Here is a 20870-nt window from a genome sequence, read left to right as displayed (position 1 = left end):
GCGAGTCACTGCCAAGATCTGCCCTCTCTGGACGGGGCTGCTCTGCCCTGTGCTGGTTGATGGAGGCTGGTGGAGCTTTGCACATCCCAGAACCATGAAGGGACCAGGTCCCCTAAACCCCCCCAGAGCCTCAGCAGCATCCCCAGCTCCCCCCATGGTGCTGCCACCTACCTCCCTCAAGGTGTAGACGTAGACCCTGCCCCTCTCCCTGCCCTCACTGAAGTACATGGGGGCTCCCACCAGCAGCACGTCGGTGACGCCGTCGCCGTTGACGTCCAGGGAGTTGATCTCGCTGCCGTAGTAGGAACCAATCTGGAGGAGACAGAGGGGGAAGGGATGGCACTTCAAGCCCTGTCCCTGCTACAACCACTTGCTTCAGGGCTTGGGGGTGCAGCAGCAGCAGCTCCCTGTGGGTGCTGGGTCATTTAATCAGAGCAGTTTGCAGAGTGAAGGGGGAGGGTCGATGTGCACGGGGGATGAACCCCTGCAGCATCCTCAGCAGCGTGTGGCTTGGCATCACCTGCTCTCCCTTCAGTGCCTGGTGGATGGTGAGGTTTCTGTTGTTGTCCATGCTGAAGATGATGACTTTCCCTGTGTGGTTGAACCTGGGAGCTCCAGCCACGTAGATGCGCTCGTGCTTGGTGGATATGACGGAGGAGACGGTGTAACCTGGGAGAGGAGCGAGGGGTGAGCGCAGCAGCTCCCTGCCTGCTCCCAACTGCTGCCCTGTGGATCTGCTTTCCATTAGCCCCCAGCTGCTGACACAGTCTTGGCCACCTTCCAGATTGGGAAGCTGGAAATCCAGATTGCTTCAAAGGTAAAGTCGTTCCAATAAACCCCAGTGCCCTGACCCTGGGCTCTGAGCCGCCTGCTCGGGTCCTACCTTACACCCCGAGCACAGCAGCTGTGCCAAGAGCTTTGGCAGTGCCCTGATGCAGCTGCAAAACCCTTGTGCTGAATCCTTCTTTCATGGAAGGCAAGTCCAGCTCCCAACAAGTGCTTTTACTTCATGGCTCACATCAAGATAAACAAAGCCTGGGAAGGTGTCTGTGTGGCGGGAGGCTGCTCTGCTCCTTCCACACCCCGGCAACGCCGTGGCTGAAACCAAGCAGCAAACACTCTGCTGATGCCTGACAGCAACATTCACAGTCCAGGAAAAGCCATGAAGCCATCAGAGAACCACAGAACCATTTGGGTTGTTACAGCCCCTGAAGCTGCTGCAGTCCCAGCCCTGCCCTCACCCTGCCCAGCCCAGCACTGACCCCTCAGCACCTCAGCTCCACGGCTTTGGGATCCCTCCAGGGCTGGGCACTGCCCCAGCTCCCTGGGCAGCCTGGCACAGGGGCTCACACCCCTCTCAGGGAAACAGTTCTGCCTCAGCTCCAATCCAAACCTCCCCTGGGGCAACCTGAACCCATTTCCTTGTGCCCTGGGGAGCAGAGCCCGACCCCCAGCTCCCCTCAGCCTCCTGTCAGGGAGTGTCAGAGAGTGCTGCTGGCTGCCCTCAGCCTCCTCTTCTCCAGGCTCAACACCCCCATTCCCTCAGCCCCTCCCCAGCACCCTTGTGCTCCAGCCCCACTGCCTGGCTCTGGCCATGCTGCAGCCCCCTGTTCTATGCCAGGACCACCAGCACGTTGCACACTGCTGGGATGTGCCAGTTGCCCACAGCTGCAGATGGGCTTATGTAGGAATACAACACTAGGGCTGCAAAATCCTGCTTTTCAAACCCAGCTCCAGGTCCCTGCACATCCATGGTCAGTTTTAAGTGCTGATTAAGTGATGAGAAACATCAAGCCCAGCCAAACACCAAGCTGAGTCAGATCACTCAGGGTCACATCCAGGTGATTTTGAGTATCTCCAAGGACTGTCAAGGCTTCCTGACCCCTCACTCAGGGTATTTGTCTTACCTGGGGTCTACCTCTCCCTAAACATTTCCCTCCTGAGCCAAACATCAGCCTTGAGCACCCCAGGTCCAGCAGTTCCTTAATGTTCCAGGCAATGGGAAAGACAGAGCCCAGCTGAGCTCCCACACACTGCCATGGGCACAACCCCCACACAGCCACAGCCATCCCCACTCCAGGCACCCACAGCTGAGCTCAGGGGACACTGCTGTGACCCCCAGAGATGACTCTTACATGCAGGGGCTCTTCATGTCCCCTGCAAAAGGCAGAGCCCTGATGTGCTGGCAGGGGACCCAGCAGCATCCCACCCCGGGGCAGCTCAGCCTGGCACACACACATCCCTGGAGAGAGGCTTCACTTTGCAAGCCAGGCTGATATTTTCACTCCAGAGCCTCAGCAGCTGCACATGGAAGGGATTAAACCCAGCAGGTATTTCCTCCCTAGGCATGACATTTCATCCCTGCTTTTCAAACCATTCCAGTCAGTGCTGCTGATGACCTGGGCTGGCTGGTGCCTGAGCTGCTGATGCTTTTGAGCCACTTTTGTGCTGCAGGCTGTGGTGGACACTGGACTGATCCCAGGCAGAGCTGCTCAGGTCTGCTGAGCCCCCGTGTCTCACACCCACAGCAGCCCACAAGCAGCACTGCCTATGCTGGGGCCTCTCCCTGCTATTAGTCATCTGACACAGATGTTGTGCTTCCTGTCATGAAAGCATCAAATCATGGGTTCAGCCCTGGCAGCCTTTGACTTTCTCACCTAAATAGGCGCCGTGGTTCTTCAGCTCCTCTGGGAACTCCTGCAGGTAAGATTCCCTCAGGGGAATGACCTTCCCACTGCTGGTCTCCTTCAGCACGGCTCCGTTCCAGTCGTAGGCACCCACTGCCCCCAGCAAGATCCCATCCTGGGGGACAACAGGAGCAGTTGGACAGCTTTTCTTGCCAAGCAAAGGTAACTCTCCAGATGGGCAGAGGCTGAGAAGGATGAGGGGACTCAAGGGGCTGGTGTAGGGTGAGAATGGATGAGCATCCCTCGAAGCTCAGCACTCTGGCCATGCCCTGAGTGGAGGCTGCAGAGTGCAGAAGACACCAAGGTAAAGGTCCCTCCCCCAAATCCCCCCTTTAACAGAAAATGGGAGGAATCTCACAAGTGGGCATGAATAAAAAGGAAGACAAAGCCCAGTCAAAGCCAATGGTTCTCCAGAGCACACTTGGGGAGATGGGAGATCTTCCAACAATGACATTTCCACCCCCATTCACACCTCTCCAACCTGCCTTTCCTCCCCATGAGCAGAAATCCTTGCTGGCTTCTTGCTTGGAGCTGCAATCCCACAGAGCCTAGAGGCACAAGACCATCCTCTGCACCCCCTCAGTGGCTTCCTCCACAGCACAGCCCTTCCAAGAGGTCAGAGCACTGGGGGCAGCTGCTGGTCCTAAGGACAGCACCCCCAGCAGCTCCCTTCCCCCTGGGATAAACCAGCACCAACAGCTTCCTGACCAACAACTGGCCCAAAATACTCCCCTCCCCACCTGCAGCTGCTGCTAAAAAGCAAGGGCCAGCTGCTTGCACAGGCAGAGACGAGGAAAAGAACCACATTTACTCTCTTACTTCCACAACATGAGATGAAAATCCAGTCTGGGACATTTCCAGGCCAAAGGAGATTTCATTCTTGGTACCTTAAACAAAAACCAACAGAGGAACCTGTGTTTAATGCAGAGCTTTTGCCTCCTGGAGGGACTGAGCAGTGCCTGGCTGGGTCAGGGTGGGATGAGCACAAAGGCCTCCTCAGTTGCCACCAATGAATCTGCTGTCCCCCCAAACAACCACAGTTACAGACATATAGGTACTGGGAGCTCTGCCACGTGCTGATTCTCCCCTTTCCTAGCTGGAAAATGATGCAAGAATGTGGATGCAGAAGAGTTTGTTTCCTATTTGGACCTGGGTGAAGCTTCTCTCCCAGGAAAGCTTTGCTCCACAGCCAAGCCTTGGGCTGCCCCAACCAAAGTCACTGCCACACTGGTGTGGGGGTTGTGAGCTGCTTTGGCCAACAGCCCCTGAGCCCTAGAGATGTTTAATTGTCAGTGCAAGTCCTGCATCTTCTGTCTCAGCTGTTTGTCCCAGGATGCACCTTCCCCACGACCTTTGGATCAGTTGGGTTTTGGAGGCTGACAAGGAAACCCCCCCAAGTGTGACCCTCACTGAGGGCTCACAACACACCTGAGGCAACCTGCTGCAGCCTGGCCAGCCAGGGAGGAGCATCACTCACCTTCCAGGCTAAATATCCTTTCCCCCAGGGCATCCACAATGTCTTTGAGTGCTGCCTCATCCGTGACATTAAAGAAGTGCTTGTCGTCCGGGTCGCTCGCTATGAACTTGATCTCGTTCAAAAAGGCTTCAGGGTTGATCCCTCTTCTGTTGTAATAACCCAGTACCTAGGCAGCAAACAGATTCGTGCCTCAGGGGGTTTCAGGTTGTGTCCCAAAGCACCTCAGGGGTCTGTATGGAAGGAGCTGACAGCATTGGTGGCAGGAGCAGACCCAGGAGCAAGGAGCTGCTGGGGTGCCTCCAGCAGCCCAGGCTGGGCACCCCCAGGGCAATGCAGGTCCTGCCAGTCCCCAGCCACAGCTCCTGCTCTGGCCACTGAATCCAGAGCTGAGCATCCCACTGCCTCCTGCAAAAGTGATGCCCAATGACAGGCACAAGCTGCAACAGAAGAGGTTCCAAAGAAGCACAAGGAAGAGTTTCTTCCCTGCTGAGGTGAGGGAGCACTGGCAGGGGCTGGAGTCTCCTTCTCTGGAGACATCCCAACCCAGCGGGATGAGCCCCTGTGTGCCCTGCTCTAGGTGGTGCTGCTCTGGCAGGGGGGTGGCACTGGCTGAGCTTTGCAGGTCCCTTGGGATTCTGTGAGAAGCAGGACCAGCAGCAGGGAGCCTGTGAGCACGCTGGGAGGAGAGGGGCTGCTCTGCAGTGCCCTGGGAGCACGGGGCACATCAGCCTTTCCCTGCCAGGAGGGTGCCCCAGCCCCGACTCACCGCCACGGCGTATCTGGTGACATTGTCCTTCTCGCTGTCCTCAATCACCTTCTCCAGGTCGGGGCTGTCGTGTGACTCTCCATCTGTGATGACAATCATGACTCTCTTTGCCCCTTTGCGGCCACCCTTCTGGAACGCCTCGGAGCTGCAAGGGAAGAGAAGCCCTGTGCTGCTCACTCAGCCTGGCCGGGCAGCTCACGGCTCCACAAAGGCACCGAGCAGGGGGTGCTGGGCTGCTGGCCCCTGCAGGGATGCAAGCACATGGACAGCTCACAGGAGACGGTTTAGGACTTTAAAAGGGTATTTTTCCTCCAAGGGAGCTGGTTTCTTGCAGGAGGGGAGCCTTTCATTCAGCAAAGTGCCCTAAAAGCAGCGCTTGGATCAGCAGTGGGTGGCAGCAGGAGCAGGGCAGGGATTGTGCCCTGTGCTGGGCCCTGGGGAGGCTGCAGCTCCAGGGCTGTGTCAGTGCTGGGCCCCTCACTCCCTGCCACAGGGACACTGAGGGGCTGCAGCTCCAGGGCTGTGTCAGTGCTGGGTCCCTCACTCCCTGCCACAGGGACACTGAGGGGCTGCAGCTCCAGGGCTGTGTCAGTGCTGGGCCCCTCACTCACTGCCACAGGGACACTGAGGGGCTGCAGCTCCAGGGCTGTGTCAGTGCTGGGCCCCTCACTCCCTGCCACAGGGACACTGAGGGGCTGCAGCTCCAGGGCTGTGTCAGTGCTGGGCCCCTCACTCCCTGCCACAGGGACACTGAGGGGCTGCAGCTCCAGGGCTGTGTCAGTGCTGGGCCCCTCACTCACTGCCACAGGGACACTGAGGGGCTGCAGCGTGGCCAGAGCCTGGCACTGAGTTTGGGAAGGGGCTGGAGCACAAGGGGCTGGGGAGGGGCTGAGGGAATGGGGGTGTTGAGCCTGGAGAAGAGGAGGCTGAGGGGAGACAGGAGCCCTCTCTGACACTCCCTGACAGCAGGCTGCAGGGAGCTGGGGGTCAGGCTCTGCTCCCCAGTAACAAGTGTCAGGACACGAGGAGATGGGCTCAAGTTGCCCCAGGGGAGGCTGAGGTTGGAGCTGAGGCTGAACTGTTTCCCCAAGAGGGGTGTGAGCCCTGTGCCAGGCTGCCCAGGGAGCTGGGGCAGTGCCCAGCCCTGGAGGGATCCCAAAGCCCTGGAGCTGAGGTGCTGAGGGTTAGTGCTGGGCTGGGCAGGGTGAGGGCAGGGCTGGGACTGCAGCAGCTTCCAGGGCTTCTCCAACTCATGATTCTCTGATTCTCTGCCTGCAGCAGGAACACTGACTGGGCTGCAGCAAACATACACAGGAGCAGACACTTGTGCAGGGTAACAGAGGAGATGGAGCTGTGTGTTGCAGCTGCACTGAGCTCCCAGGTACCTGACAGGGGTCTGTGGAATAGCCACAGTGCCTGGGGCAGAGATTGGGTTGCCTTTAGGGGCTGAGGGTTGAGCTCTGGGTGCCTTCAGACAGAGAACACGTTTTCATCCTGCCTCTGTGCCCTCCTTTTGGTTCAGCTGCATTTGAGGACTACACAGGTTTGCAAAGCATCACTTGTAAAACATCATTTAAAGCCTGAGGGGGGTTTGCAGGAGCAGTTTCAGCCTGGTGGTGGCCCCTGCTCCCTGAGCAGTGAGGAAAAGCAGAGAGAAACAAAACCACCCAGTGACTTTAGGCTCGTCATCGGGAGCAAGGGGGAAGGTGAGCGGCTTTTACCGAGCAAACTCTATCCCATAGGCTGTCCTGGTCTCTGTTCCTCCTCTCTGCTCGATGTGACTGGCAGCTGCAACCACATCTTTTACAGACCTGTAGTCATTTAAATGAAACTCGTGGACGACATCTTCTCCATACTGAACCACTCCCACCTGGGGATGAGAGCAATGTCACAGAGGGCACCAACAACCCGCCCTGTGAGGGGCTGGGACACGAGCACCCTGCTCCAGCCACACAATCAGCCACTCTCACAAAGCCAACACTCTGTCTGCTCCAGTTTTCCCTCCATGGCACCATTGATAATGCTCATTTTCATTGCTGTCACCCCTGTGCAGCCACAGCTGTAAAGGTTTGGGGTGAGGCAGAGCTGCTGTGCCCCACTGCAGACTCACAGAACCTCTGCACAGGACCAAAGCAGGGGGATAGGTGTTGAAAACTCCTGAGCATATCCCTGCACTAATCCCTGCCCAAATCAGCCCAGGATCACTGATGGGAAGAGGAAGCAAAGCTCTCAACAGCTGCAACAAGCTGCATCAGCACAGGGCAAGGCTCCTGTATTTCCTCTATTTGTGTGCAGGGACTCACACAAGTGCAGGGAGACACACACAAGTGCAGGGACACACACACAAGTGCAGGGACACACACACACAAGTGCAGGGACACACACACAAGTGCAGGGACACACACACAAGTGCAGGGACACACACACAAGTGCAGGGACACACACACAAGTGCAGGGACACACACAAGTGCAGGGACACACACAAGTGCAGGGACACACACACAAGTGCAGGGACACACACACAAGTGCAGGGACACACACACAAGTGCAGGGACACACACACAAGTGCAGGGTCACACACAAGTGCAGGGTCACACACAAGTGCAGGGACACACACACAAGTGCAGGGACACACACACAAGTGCAGGGACACACACACAAGTGCAGGGACACACACAAGTGCAGGGACACACACAAGTGCAGGGACACACACAAGCTGTGCAGGGACACACAGACAAGTGCAGGGACACACAGACAAGTGCAGGGACACACACACAAGTGCAGGGACACACACACAAGTGCAGGGACACACACACAAGTGCAGGGACACACACAAGTGCAGGGACACACACAAGTGCAGGGACACACACACAAGTGCAGGGACACACACAAGTGCAGGGACACACACACAAGTGCAGGGACACACACACAAGTGCAGGGACACACACAAGTGCAGGGACACACACAAGTGCAGGGACACACACACAAGTGCAGGGACACACACAAGTGCAGGGACACACACACAAGTGCAGGGTCACACACACAAGTGCAGGGACACACACACACAAGTGCAGGGACACACACAAGCTGTGCAAGGACACACACACACAAGTGCAGGGACACACACACAAGTGCAGGGACACACACACAAGTGCAGGGACACACACACAAGTGCAGGGACACACACAAGTGCAGGGACACACACACAAGTGCAGGGACACACACAAGTGCAGGGACACACACACAAGTGCAGGGACACACACACAAGTGCAGGGTCACACACAAGTGCAGGGACACACACACAAGTGCAGGGACACACACACAAGTGCAGGGACACACACAAGTGCAGGGTCACACACACACAAGTGCAGGGACACACACACAAGTGCAGGGACACACACAAGTGCAGGGACACACACACAAGTGCAGGGACACACACACAAGTGCAGGGACACACACAAGTGCAGGGACACACACAAGTGCAGGGACACACACAAGTGCAGGGACACACACACAAGTGCAGGGACACACACACAAGTGCAGGGACACACACACAAGTGCAGGGACACACACACAAGTGCAGGGACACACAAACACAAGTGCAGGGAAACACACACACAAGTGCAGGGACACACACACAAGTGCAGGGACACACACAAGTGCAGGGACACACACACACAAGTGCAGGGACACACACACACAAGTGCAGGGACACACACAAGTGCAGGGACACACACACAAGCGCAGGGACTCACACACAAGTGCAGGGACACACACAAGTGCAGGGACACACACAAGTGCAGGGACACACACAAGTGCAGGGACACACACACAAGTGCAGGGACACACACACAAGTGCAGGGACACACACAAGTGCAGGGACACACACACAAGTGCAGGGACACACACAAGTGCAGGGTCACACACACACAAGTGCAGGGACACACACACAAGTGCAGGGACACACACAAGTGCAGGGACACACACACACAAGTGCAGGGACACACACAAGTGCAGGGACACACACACAAGCGCAGGGACTCACACACAAGTGCAGGGACACACACAAGTGCAGGGACACACACAAGTGCAGGGACACACACAAGTGCAGGGACACACACACAAGTGCAGGGACACACACAAGTGCAGGGACACACACAAGTGCAGGGACACACACACAAGTGCAGGGACACACACAAGTGCAGGGACACACACAAGTGCAGGGACACACACAAGTGCAGGGACACACACACAAGTGCAGGGACACACACACAAGTGCAGGGACACACACACAAGTGCAGGGACACCCACACAAGTGCAGGGACACCCACACAAGTGCAGGGACACACACACAAGTGCAGGGACACACACACCAGTGCAGGGACACACACACAAGTGCAGGGACACACACAAGTGCAGGGACACACACACAAGTGCAGGGACACACACACAAGTGCAGGGACACACACACAAGTGCAGGGTCACACACACAAGTGCAGGGACACACACACAAGTGCAGGGACACACACACAAGTGCAGGGACACACACAAGTGCAGGGACACACACAAGTGCAGGGACACACAGACAAGTGCAGGGACACACACACAAGTGCAGGGACACACACACAAGTGCAGGGACACACACAAGTGCAGGGACACACACACAAGTGCAGGGACACACACAAGTGCAGGGACACACACACAAGTGCAGGGACACACACACAAGTGCAGGGACACACACACAAGTGCAGGGACACACACAAGTGCAGGGACACACACACAAGTGCAGGGACACACACACAAGTGCAGGGACACACACACACAAGTGCAGGGACACACACACAAGTGCAGGGACACACACACAAGTGCAGGGTCACACACAAGTGCAGGGACACACACAAGTGCAGGGACACACACACAAGTGCAGGGACACACACACAAGTGCAGGGACACACACAAGTGCAGGGACACACACACAAGTGCAGGGACACAGACAAGTGCAGGGACACACACACACGTGCAGGGACACACACAAGTGCAGGGACACACACGCAAGTGCAGGGACACACACACAAGTGCAGGGACACACACAAGTGCAGGGACACACACAAGTGCAGGGACACAGACAAGCTGTGCAGGGACACACAAGCTGTGCAGGGACACACAAGCTGTGCAGGGACACACACAAGCTGTGCAGGGACACACACAAGCTGTGCAGGGACACACAAGCTGTGCAGGGACACACAAGCTGTGCAGGGACACACACACACAAGTGCAGGGACACACACACAAGTGCAGGGACACACACACCAGTGCAGGGACACACACACAAGTGCAGGGACACACACAAGTGCAGGGACACACACACAAGTGCAGGGACACACACACAAGTGCAGGGACACACACACAAGTGCAGGGTCACACACACAAGTGCAGGGACACACACACAAGTGCAGGGACACACACACAAGTGCAGGGACACACACAAGTGCAGGGACACACACAAGTGCAGGGACACACAGACAAGTGCAGGGACACACACACAAGTGCAGGGACACACACACAAGTGCAGGGACACACACAAGTGCAGGGACACACACACAAGTGCAGGGACACACACAAGTGCAGGGACACACACACAAGTGCAGGGACACACACACAAGTGCAGGGACACACACACAAGTGCAGGGACACACACAAGTGCAGGGACACACACACAAGTGCAGGGACACACACACAAGTGCAGGGACACACACACACAAGTGCAGGGACACACACACAAGTGCAGGGACACACACACAAGTGCAGGGTCACACACAAGTGCAGGGACACACACAAGTGCAGGGACACACACACAAGTGCAGGGACACACACACAAGTGCAGGGACACACACAAGTGCAGGGACACACACACAAGTGCAGGGACACAGACAAGTGCAGGGACACACACACACGTGCAGGGACACACACAAGTGCAGGGACACACACGCAAGTGCAGGGACACACACACAAGTGCAGGGACACACACAAGTGCAGGGACACACACAAGTGCAGGGACACAGACAAGCTGTGCAGGGACACACAAGCTGTGCAGGGACACACAAGCTGTGCAGGGACACACAAGCTGTGCAGGGACACACACAAGCTGTGCAGGGACACACAAGCTGTGCAGTGACACACAAGCTGTGCAGGGACACACAAGCTGTGCAGGGACACACACAAGCTGTGCAGGGACACACACAAGCTGTGCAGGGACACACAAGCTGTGCAGGGACACACAAGCTGTGCAGGGACACACAAGCTGTGCAGGGACACACACACACAAGTGCAGGGACACACACACACAAGTGCAGGGACACACACACAGGTAGTGCAGGGACACACACACAGGTAGTGCAGGGACACACACAAGTGCAGGGACACACACACGAGCTGTGCAGGGTCTTACTTGTATCTGGCCAGGGCCAATGTAAAACTTCTTCAAGATGTTTATGAGGAAGTGCTGAACTTCAACCCAAGGGTAGATGCTGTTGGATCCATCCAGAACGATGATGATGTCCATGTAGGTCTGGCACCCTGTGAAAAGCAGGCAGTGTCTTATTGAAAGCCCTTGGCAAGGGTTGCAGAGGGGAGACTTATGGCTTCATTCCTCACAGTCAGGTGCTTGCTCTTGTCATTTGGTTAAAACAAAGAAACCATACTTCAATTGTTTAGAAAGACCTTTGGGTTTCATTAAGGGAGGGAGAAGCCACAAGCATCCTCTCTGCCCAGAGGAGACTGGATATCTTTCTAAGAATAACACTCAGCAGCATCTTTTGAGATTCAGATATGGCCCTTCATCTGGTCTAATACACACTTCAAAGGGCAGCCTCTCTTCCTCCCACAGAGCAATGCTTTAGCCCTGAGTCACTCCCCAGCCCTGCCTGTGCTCACCATACAACGTGGGGCATCTCCTCCCCTTCCCATTAAACCCTCAGGAGGAGCCAAGAAGCCCAGCGAGGAGCCCAGGGCTCAGCCCAGCAGCACGAGCCACAGAGGATTTAACCAGTTGACAGCGGTGAGAACGGCTCAGCAGCAGCTCTCTCTCTTGCTTACAGCTTACAACAGTCCTTAGGAAAGTCACAGGGAGCCAGAAGATGCTGAATTTCCCAGGGCCAGGTATTTGCCAGCTGCCCTTTCCACTGGCAGTGCTTAGCTATGGGTTAGTGCACCCACGGGCTGCAGCCACACGTGGGTCACTCCATCACTGTGACCCTCAGCTCTGGAGGGACATCTCAACCCCTGGCTCATTCTGGGACTCAGGGAGAGGAGCCAACCTCGTGCATCCCACTTGCTAAATGGTAACACCCTGCTCATTAATCACCTTCTCTCTACAAGACCAATTAGGGCTAAAAGCATCTCCTGGCTGTGAGGAAGGAAGGGAGCCTGGGGATCTGGTGGTGGGCTCTGTACTGCCTCTGCCACCTCCCAAACCCCATTTTCTCCTGCCCTGCTCTATGCTGGGAGAGGAATCAACACCAAAGAGGTGACAGAGCTGGGGCCTCACACCCCACACCCAGCTGGGCTGAGAAGCTCCTGGGAGCCTCATCAGTACAGGACAGGCTTCTGCAACTTCCTACCAGCTCCAGGAAAGCCAGGGAGCTTGTTTAACCCCTCCAAACAAAACCACACGGGCCAAATGTACAAACCTGGGCCAAAATCTGGAGCTTTCAGTCAACGAGCTCTTTGTTCTGTGTGGCCAGGGTCTGAATTCTTTCCCTGTTTTGCCTTCCCTAGCTGTGCTGATAAAATATTCTGGATGCTTGGATTTCTGGGGTTTGGAAGGAGAAGGTATTTGCTGCCTTCCCTGGGTGTCAGTCAAGAGGCAAATGCTCAGCAGATGTCTGTGTGCACAAATCCCCCCCCCAGCCTCCCTCCTTTGAATCACTTCCCTGCAACCATTTCCTCTGCTCCCTCGCTTGGCTTCAATACACTGACACCCGCTTTGTTTTCCTCAGTGGGGCTGAGGCACATCAGAGAACAGCAGTTCCCTCTGACTTCAAAGCCTTTGGAGCCACAGGGCAAGTTGTTTCCCTTACTCTGCAGAGCTGGAGCCACCGTCTTGGAGAACCTGAAGTTGGAGTTGACCCGGGAGCACATGCCCGTGGTGTAGTAGGAGCTCCCACACTCGTGGGACCAGAGAGGGCTGCAGGCCTGGGGAGGGGGAAAGATCAAGCATCAGGGATGGGTTTAAAGCTGCCACTCTGGAATTGTTGCTTTGCCAGGGTGTCCTCTCCCTTTGGCATCTTTGCCTTGAGGTCTCAGAGCCCCAGGGTGCATGCAGTGTGGATATATATCACAGCGTGGTGGGGGGCTGGAAGGGCCCTGCAGAGCTGCTGCAGCCCCAGCCCCTGCTACAGCAGCTTCCCCTGGCTCAGGGGGCACAGGAGCGTGTCCAGGTGGGGTTGGGAACCTCCTGAGGAGCCTCCACACCCTCCCTGGGCAGCCTGGGCCAGGGCTCCCTCACCCCAGCACCAAAGGAGCTCCTGCTCCTGTTTACATGGCACATGTTTGTGTTCCAGCTGATGTCCATCACCCCTTGTCCTGTCATCACAACCCTCCCTTTAGGTGCTGAGCAGCGTTGCTGAGCCCCCCCTGAGCTCAGCCTTCTCTTCTCCAGGCTGAACAGCCCCAGGTCCCACAGCCTTTCCTCCTCAGAGACATCCTCCTGTCCCCTCATAGCTCTCTCTGGACTCATTTGGGTTTCATACACACGTTTAAATACCCAGAGAGGTGCCTTTCCACCCTGCTGCACACACCCCCTGCAGAGCCCTCCCCTCCCAGGCAGTGCCCAAGCCCCCGCTGCTCACCAGAACGCTGCTGTCCCTGGGGTTGGTCGCCAGGCTGAGGCCCAGGCGCATGTTGTCCTTCCTCTCTGAGACATTGGAGAGTGTCACCCGTCCTTTGGAGAGAGGATGTGGTCAGGGCCAGCTGCTGGGCACCCAGCCACAGCCCTGCCCAGCTCCCTGGCAGCCCTGCAGCGAGAGGGGTCCCAGCTGCAAGCCAGAAGGGAGCTGCCTCTGCCTGCTCACACCACTCTCTGTGCTTTTGCTGTGTTTGGGATTCTGGGAGCAGTTCTCAAGATAAGAATTGATGGGTTTTTCTTGCTTAGATGCCACAACCAAGAAAGAAAAGAGTCTTCCAGGGAATGGAGCTGAGTCAGGGACATGTCTCAGTCAGTCAATCAACCTCCAGGAACTGAGCAGCTCCAGCATCTCATTGCTGAGCCAACAGGCATTTAGGGGCTGATTTATCTCTGTGTTTCCCATGTCACAGCCCTGTCTCTCTCTTCATGCCAGCACCACTTAGCTGTGGCACAAACACTGCCTAACCCAGCCATCCCCCCACTCCAGGGCTCAATGCAGCTCCCACCCTCCACCCCAGGGCTCCACCTTGGCTGTTTTGCCTGAGAATCAAGCTGAGAAGGAGGAATTTAGGTAATTAATGGTAAAAGTGGGGAGCTGGTTTCAATACCTGTGGATCTGGGAGGTTTCTTGCTGAGGTTTGAATTGAGGGGAGGCTCAATATCCACAATCTGGAGCTCAGCCTGACGCTGAGCAGCCTCCAGCAACCCCTCACTTCATCCCTGCAGACTGTCTGGGTGCAGCCCCAGCTCTCTCCTGCCTGTCCTGAGCCTGCTCTGCATGCACACTGCTGCAAAGTGAGGGGAAGAGGGGCTCTAGCTTACAAATCCCCCCAGGATGCCATCTGCAGATGCTGGCAGCCCTCTGCCCTGCCCCATGGCACCTGGGTACGCTGCAGCTCACAACCAGCTGTGGTAGGAGCAGGATGCTCCGGTGCCTGCTGCCCACTCAGCCTGGGAAGGGCTGTGGAACACATCAGCTCGTGCTTCCCCACTCTGTGGTCATATCTCTGCCAGCTTGGCATCCCCCAGGGCAGCTCCCTGCATGGGTTTTACTCAAAAGGCCTCAGTGGATTGTGCTTAACCAGGCAAGCTCATTGGGGGGTGAAAGCATGGAAGGGGATGTGCTCATGGAACTGATCTTTTCAAACTCAGTTCCAGTGGAAAGTGAGATTGCTTTTTAGATTCAGATCTACACACACAAGAGATTTCTGTCCTTGAAGAGTCTCAGTGATTTCATAGCAAATGAGGGGGGAAAAAAGAAAACAGTGTTTACACCATGGGAAAGATTTGGAGACAATCAATCAAATGCAACCCTGCAGCTGACCCAAAGCTGCTCCTCTCTTATCAGCCCTGGTAGAAATCCAGGAGAGTTCAGATTATAACGATGAAAAATAAAGTGAGAGCAGCTGCTGTAGTGTTAAACAAATCCCAGAGCTTGCCCCAAACCCCAGAGATGCTCCTCAGGACCATGAGAAAGTCCCCAGCTCTGTGCCTTGCCCTGACACTGTCTGTTTGCCACAGTGGTCGGTGCTGGACCAGCCTGAGAAACCCTGAGAAAGAGTTTGCTGTCTCCACCCAGGGAGATGGGATTGAGATGTCTGAGGTGCTGGAGCATCCCTGGGGTCTCTCCCCCTGTGCTGGTAGTGATGGGGCCTGGGGGTGATGGGCCTGGCTGTCCCCAAATACCCAAACTACAGGGACAGGCTGGATGCTGAGGGCAGAACTCACCTGTGCCCAAGGTGAGGAACATCACCCAGGCATCCCCTGGAAAGGGAACTCAGACACCACCATGCACATCCAGGTACTTGTTAGTGAAACCATTATCCATTGATGAGTTTATCCTGATCATTTCATAAACCAGTCACTAAACAGCCTTCTATGCTTTACTTTACTCCCTTTTGCTTGCTTTTACCCTGAAGCTGCTTAAAGCTCAGCACCAGGAGAGGAACATGAGGCACCTGAACTAACTCCTGCTCTAAAAGTCCCCCTAAAACACACTGTGCTCACACTCTGGGGGGACAAGCTGGGCAACACCACGGGCTGCATCTTTACAGACCAAAGCAGTGAGAGAAAGGATGGTGCTAGCAAGGCTTGGTTCCCTGTGGGAGGGGGTACCTAGGTTGAGCTTGGTGCAGTTGCTGTGGCTGTCACTGGTCACTGGGCACTTGTAGACATCTCCTGTCTTCTGCTGGCCGTTGGTTTCGTAGGGAGCTCCCACCACCAGCCTGTGGGGAAGAGAGGCAAGAGGTCTGTCAGTGGCCAGAGGTTGGGTGGGAGGTGTGGGAACAAGCTGACAGCCAGCACTGGAAGGGAACCTCCCCCCAGGAGAAAGGATTCCCCAGCACAAGGTGCCCTGCTCGTGGTTCAGGAGGTGTCAGGAGAGGGTCTTTGTCTGGAGGGACAGGCTTGTTCCCCCAGCCTGACTCAGTGCAAGAGCAAAAGCACTGTTTCCACTTCCCCTTCCCATGGCAGCAGGCAGCAATAAGCCAGGGGTGGTGACTCACTGCTGCTTCAGAAGCAGTGCCCATCAGATTCAAGGGGCCAGACAAGCCTCTGGCAGCGAGTGAGGTCTGCAAACCCATCCAACGGTGTGGGGGGAGTGGGGACCCCCAGCACCAGCACTGGGGTGGCTCTGACCCTCAGCATCCATCTGAGGTCCCATGGTGGGCACAGCTGGCCTCAGGGAGGGGGAAACAGAGGTGCCCCTGCTCAGCTGAGCGTTTCCACACCGAGAGCATCTTCGGGACACAGAGTGTAGGGAGGAATCCTGCCTGGTGATACCCCAAGGGACAGCAGAGAGCAGCTATAGCAGTGATGGCAACCTCACCCTGGCATCCATGGGCAATTTTCCCCACTAAAGAGGTGAATTTCCAGGAGCTTTGCTCCGACCTGGGGCTGTTGATGTACTCACAGCCCTGAGGGGCACAGCAGGATCCCAGCCCAGCAGTGGGGGAGGGCACTGGGCAGCTGTTCTTGAGACTAAGAGGAGATGATAAAAACACATGTAACCCGCTGGTGGGGATGTGTCTGGGACATCACAAGCATTCTTCTCTCACTTTTCCTTGTAGACTTGACCAGAATAGCACCAACCAGCAAACCAAAGGAAGAGCAGAGCAGGACCTGAGGAATTTGACCATTCCTTCCAGGCTAGTTCAGAAATACTCTGAGCCACGAGTTGTTGGCATCTTGCACTCCCCAAGCCTTAGCCCAAAATAAACCTGCTCCATTGCCTCTTTTGGTTTTCCCCCTTTTGCTTTCAAAGCCCTATCAGTGGACACAACTGTCCAAGGCTGGACCACCAGATACACAGGACCTCTTTTGTTCTGCACCACCCTACCCAGAGCTGGCAAAGCCACCAGCCCAAGCACACATGTTCCCTGTTAGACCAGAAATGGTCATTTGGTGGGGTTTCCACCCCCCCCTGCTTCTACAAAGAAACTAAACACACACATTCCTTTATTCCAGCACTGTAAAACTGAATTGCTCACCAAAAGAAGTGGCTCAAAAACCTAAGCAGCATTTAAGGGTTCTCATGACAATAGCTTCCTGTCTTGCAGCTTCGTTGCTAACGAGGAGATTAATTAGGGGGAAATAATAAGCATCTGCAGCTGTCCTCAGGAGCATCCAGAAGGCTCTGGGATGTCTGGGACCTCCTCACTGACCTTTCCAAGGAGTTTGCTCGTGTCCCTTTGCCTCTTGCTGCACTCCCAATGTCTGTTTGCTGGTGGTCAGGGGAGGGTGGGTGTGAAAAGTGCTGGAAGGATTTGGGAGGGGGAGAAAAAAAAAACCCAGACCCTGGAGAAGATTTTTCCACATCTGAAGTCCCAAAGGACAACCTGACATCAGTGGGATTTACCAGGAGCTTCTCCCAGCAGCTTCACCTCCATGAGGAGCTTGGCTGGCTGGGAAGCCTTAGGTGGGATTTCCCCAAGGAATTAATGCTCACATGCTGGTATTATCACACCACCCATTAATACATGGTGCTGAACACCAGCAGTTATGAGGCTGAAGGGTTTCTTTTGACTGGGACATGATGGTGAGAGCAAAACCCCCCCCTGCCCCAGTTGCCCAACCCTACGTCAGGGCTGGAAGCTCAAAGCGAGCCCAAACGTTTGCAGCCCCTGCCATGAATGCAAAGAGCTCAGGAAACCAGATCTTGCTTCTTCTCTCTCTCCCAAAGACAAAGGCATTGTGTTTTCCCCCCCCTTTTTGGTTAAACTGAAATGATTCATTAGCTGAAACTGTCAAATTCTCAGGGAAACTTGGCAGCTGGGGAAAGGCTTTTGCAGCTGTTGGCAAAGGGCTGGTGGCAGGGATGCTGCCAGGGCTCCCTGACAGCAGCTGCAGAGGTGCTGCCCTGCTCAGCACCTCACAGACCTCTCCCTTTACCTTGTGCTTCCTAAACCTCTGCTCTAATGCCTTTTTCTTTCTCCTTAAACATATAAACCCCAAAAGTCCCACGTCCCCCAAATGCAGCTGGAGCATCCTGTAGCAGCAGGGAGCCATCCCCTGCTCCATCCCAGCTCTCCCACACACTCTTGAGTTACCCCAAATCTCCCCCATTGTGCTTCCTGGAGGGTTGCAATCCCCCCTTCTTTATCAGTCCCCCCTTCTTCTCTATCAATCCCCCCTTCTTCTCTATCAACCCCCCTTCTTCTCTATCAACCCCCCTTCTTCTCTATCATGGCTTGATGCTAAACGAGCAGAGCCCTCTGCAAAGAGCAAAGCAGCAGGCTCTGCATCATGGCTTGGCTAAAGAAAGGAAGCTTGAGAAGAAAAGCAGCAGCAAAGCAGCCTGCTCTGACCTTCCTTTGCAGGGGAAAACTACTAAAAAGAGGGATGAAATGTGAGCAGCCCAGACTGCTCAGAGCAACATGTCTGAGGATGGATCTTTAACTCCCAGCCTGAGGAAAAAGAAGATAATAAGAAAGGAAACTCAGGCTGTTGGTGGAAATACCCACAAAGCCTCTGCTCTGCCTGTGCTGGGAGGGGAGTGGAAACCCTGCTGCTGTTTTGCCCAGCAAAGCACTGTGCTGAGTCCTGCTGGGGCTGGGGACAGGCTGGAGGTTGGGCAAGCTCCACAACAAGCATCAAACTGATGTGTCAAGCTCGAGTTCAGTGGGTTTCAGTGTTGAGATGCTCAAGGTGAACTGTTTGAAATGGCTTGGGGCTGCTTTTGGTGATTTTGCTACTCATTTATGGGAGTGGGGTGGGCAGTGCCCCTAGCACAGGGCAGCTGAAACCCTGCCATGCTGCCCTGCTCAAGGGGGTAGGACACTTGGAGCCACAGCTGCCTGGTGTGATTCCATTAGTGGGTTTGTTTCTCTTAGTCAAAACATGATCTGGTGAAGTTCCCTATGTCCCAGACATCCACTCATGCCAGTTACCTCAGTACTGAACCCATCAGACTGTGTTTGGCTGGAGCATGACCCCCAGGAGAACATCCACCCCTGCTTTGAAGGCATCAAGGGGTGGGGAAGAGCAGCAGCTCCCTGGGAAACATGTCCCAGAGGTCAGCACTTAAAAATCACATCCATTGGATGTTCCTCCTGGGCTGAGCCAGGGGATGTGCCTGTCCCTGGGATCTTCACAAGGAGGGTACCACCACCATCAAACCACCTGCCACGCTCCTGGGGTTGGGTCACCTCATTTCTTTAGCCTCCCTTTGCCTTTGTTGATTGTTCTTTCCTGCATACAAAGGGCCACAGAGATGCTGAGGGGATGGAACACGTGTGTGAGGAGGAAAGGCTGAGGACCTGGGGTTGTTCAGCATGGAGAAGGCTGAGCTCAGGGGGACTTATCAGTATCTCAAGGGTGGGTGTCAGAGGGATGGGGCCACACTATTTTCTGTAGCACCCAGTGACAGGACAAGGGGTGATGGACATCAGCTGGAACACAAACATGTTCCATGTAAACAGGAGCAGGAACTCCTTTGGTGCTGAGGTGAGGGAGCCCTGGCCCAGGCTGCCCAGGGAGGGTGTGGAGGCTCCTGCTCTGGAGGTTCCAACCCCACCTGGACACGTTCCTGTGCCCCCTGAGCCAGGGGAAGCTGCTGGAGCAGGGGCTGGGGCAGCTCTGGAGATCCCTTCCAGCCCCCAGCACTCTGGGATTCAATGAATAGCCTTTCTTAAAGTGGGCTGAGAGAATTTAGTATCAGGAGACAAAGGAACCAGGTGACAGCAGACAATGTACAACTGTGTCTGAAAGTCACATCTTTCCTAAGCTGCAATCCTCAGTTTCTGCCCATTGCCCCTAAAGTGCTGTTGGTTTTTTCCCCCTGCATCTTCTCCTGCCAGGCCAGGGCTGCATTAACCAGCATTAACCAGACATAGCTCAGCCCCTCACCCCAACCAAGGCTCAACCCAGAGACCTCCCCAGCCCTCCAGCCTCTCTGCATCCAGCAGATCCCTGACCTCTTAAGGGAGTAACCCCCTGCCAGTGTGGCAGGTTCCCTGGGTGCATGGCAGGGAGGTGACAGAGCTCATGCAGAGCCTTAAGATGCCTTGATGATATGGCAAGCAATCAGGAAAGGGAGGTATGTGTAGCTGGTGACCTGGGAATGCAGGGATTAGGGAGGAATGGAGAAGCAACTATGCTTTTCACAGGATTTTTCAATCAATGGGACACTTAATCTCCTGGAAGGCAAATTCACTTGCAGCTAATTTATTCAAGATGGAACTGGATGAAGAAGTGATTAAGGAGGTTCAGGAAAGGGAAAGTTCAGCTGTGGAAAACTTGAAACAGGATGGGAGCTGCTTGGAGGGAGTGGGACAGGCTTTCAAATGGGTTTTCTCCACATTGGAGAGAATGGTGGAAAAAAGATACCTGGGGGGAGTCCAGAGAGAGGCAGAAACTGAGGAGAGGAATGAGATGGTGGCACAGGAGGATGTGTGACCTGCAAAGGAGCCCTCAGCCTCACAGCAGCTCTCTGACAAATAACTCTCTCAGTCTCTGGTTGTTTTTCCACCTTTAAATACGAGGCCACTGAAGAGCAAAGGCAGAGACTTTGGGGTGATGGCTATTGCATTGCCAAAC

The 20870-nt window shown here is 55.3% G+C and overlaps 1 protein-coding gene across 5 annotated transcripts in view; it reads right to left on the bottom strand.

Moving 5' to 3' along the window:
• The window catches only part of ITGA11 (integrin subunit alpha 11), a 54020-nt gene that overhangs the window by 17820 nt on the left and 15330 nt on the right, over window positions 1–20870 (bottom strand). For all 5 annotated transcript variants that reach the window (XR_009819066.1, XM_061999860.1, XM_061999863.1 and 2 more), the window contains exons 3-13: window positions 15951–16060; window positions 13780–13871; window positions 13009–13123; window positions 11379–11506; window positions 6652–6800; window positions 4931–5075; window positions 4165–4330; window positions 3507–3574; window positions 2658–2802; window positions 521–669; window positions 172–312 (exon numbers count right to left, since the gene is read on the bottom strand). Coding sequence is in view for 4 of the 5 variants with exons in the window: in XM_061999860.1 (XP_061855844.1) it covers window positions 172–312; window positions 521–669; window positions 2658–2802; window positions 3507–3574; window positions 4165–4330; window positions 4931–5075; window positions 6652–6800; window positions 11379–11506; window positions 13009–13123; window positions 13780–13871; window positions 15951–16060 (1408 nt within the window). In the remaining variant the exon portion in view is untranslated. The remainder of the gene's footprint in view (window positions 1–171; window positions 313–520; window positions 670–2657; window positions 2803–3506; window positions 3575–4164; window positions 4331–4930; window positions 5076–6651; window positions 6801–11378; window positions 11507–13008; window positions 13124–13779; window positions 13872–15950; window positions 16061–20870) is intronic.

Source organism: Colius striatus, chromosome 7 (genome assembly GCF_028858725.1).
Source record: "Colius striatus isolate bColStr4 chromosome 7, bColStr4.1.hap1, whole genome shotgun sequence".
In the NCBI taxonomy this organism is placed as follows: Eukaryota; Metazoa; Chordata; class Aves; order Coliiformes; family Coliidae; genus Colius; species Colius striatus.
Note: the sequence above shows the minus strand (reverse complement) of the source record. Positions and strands in the feature narration are given on the sequence as shown.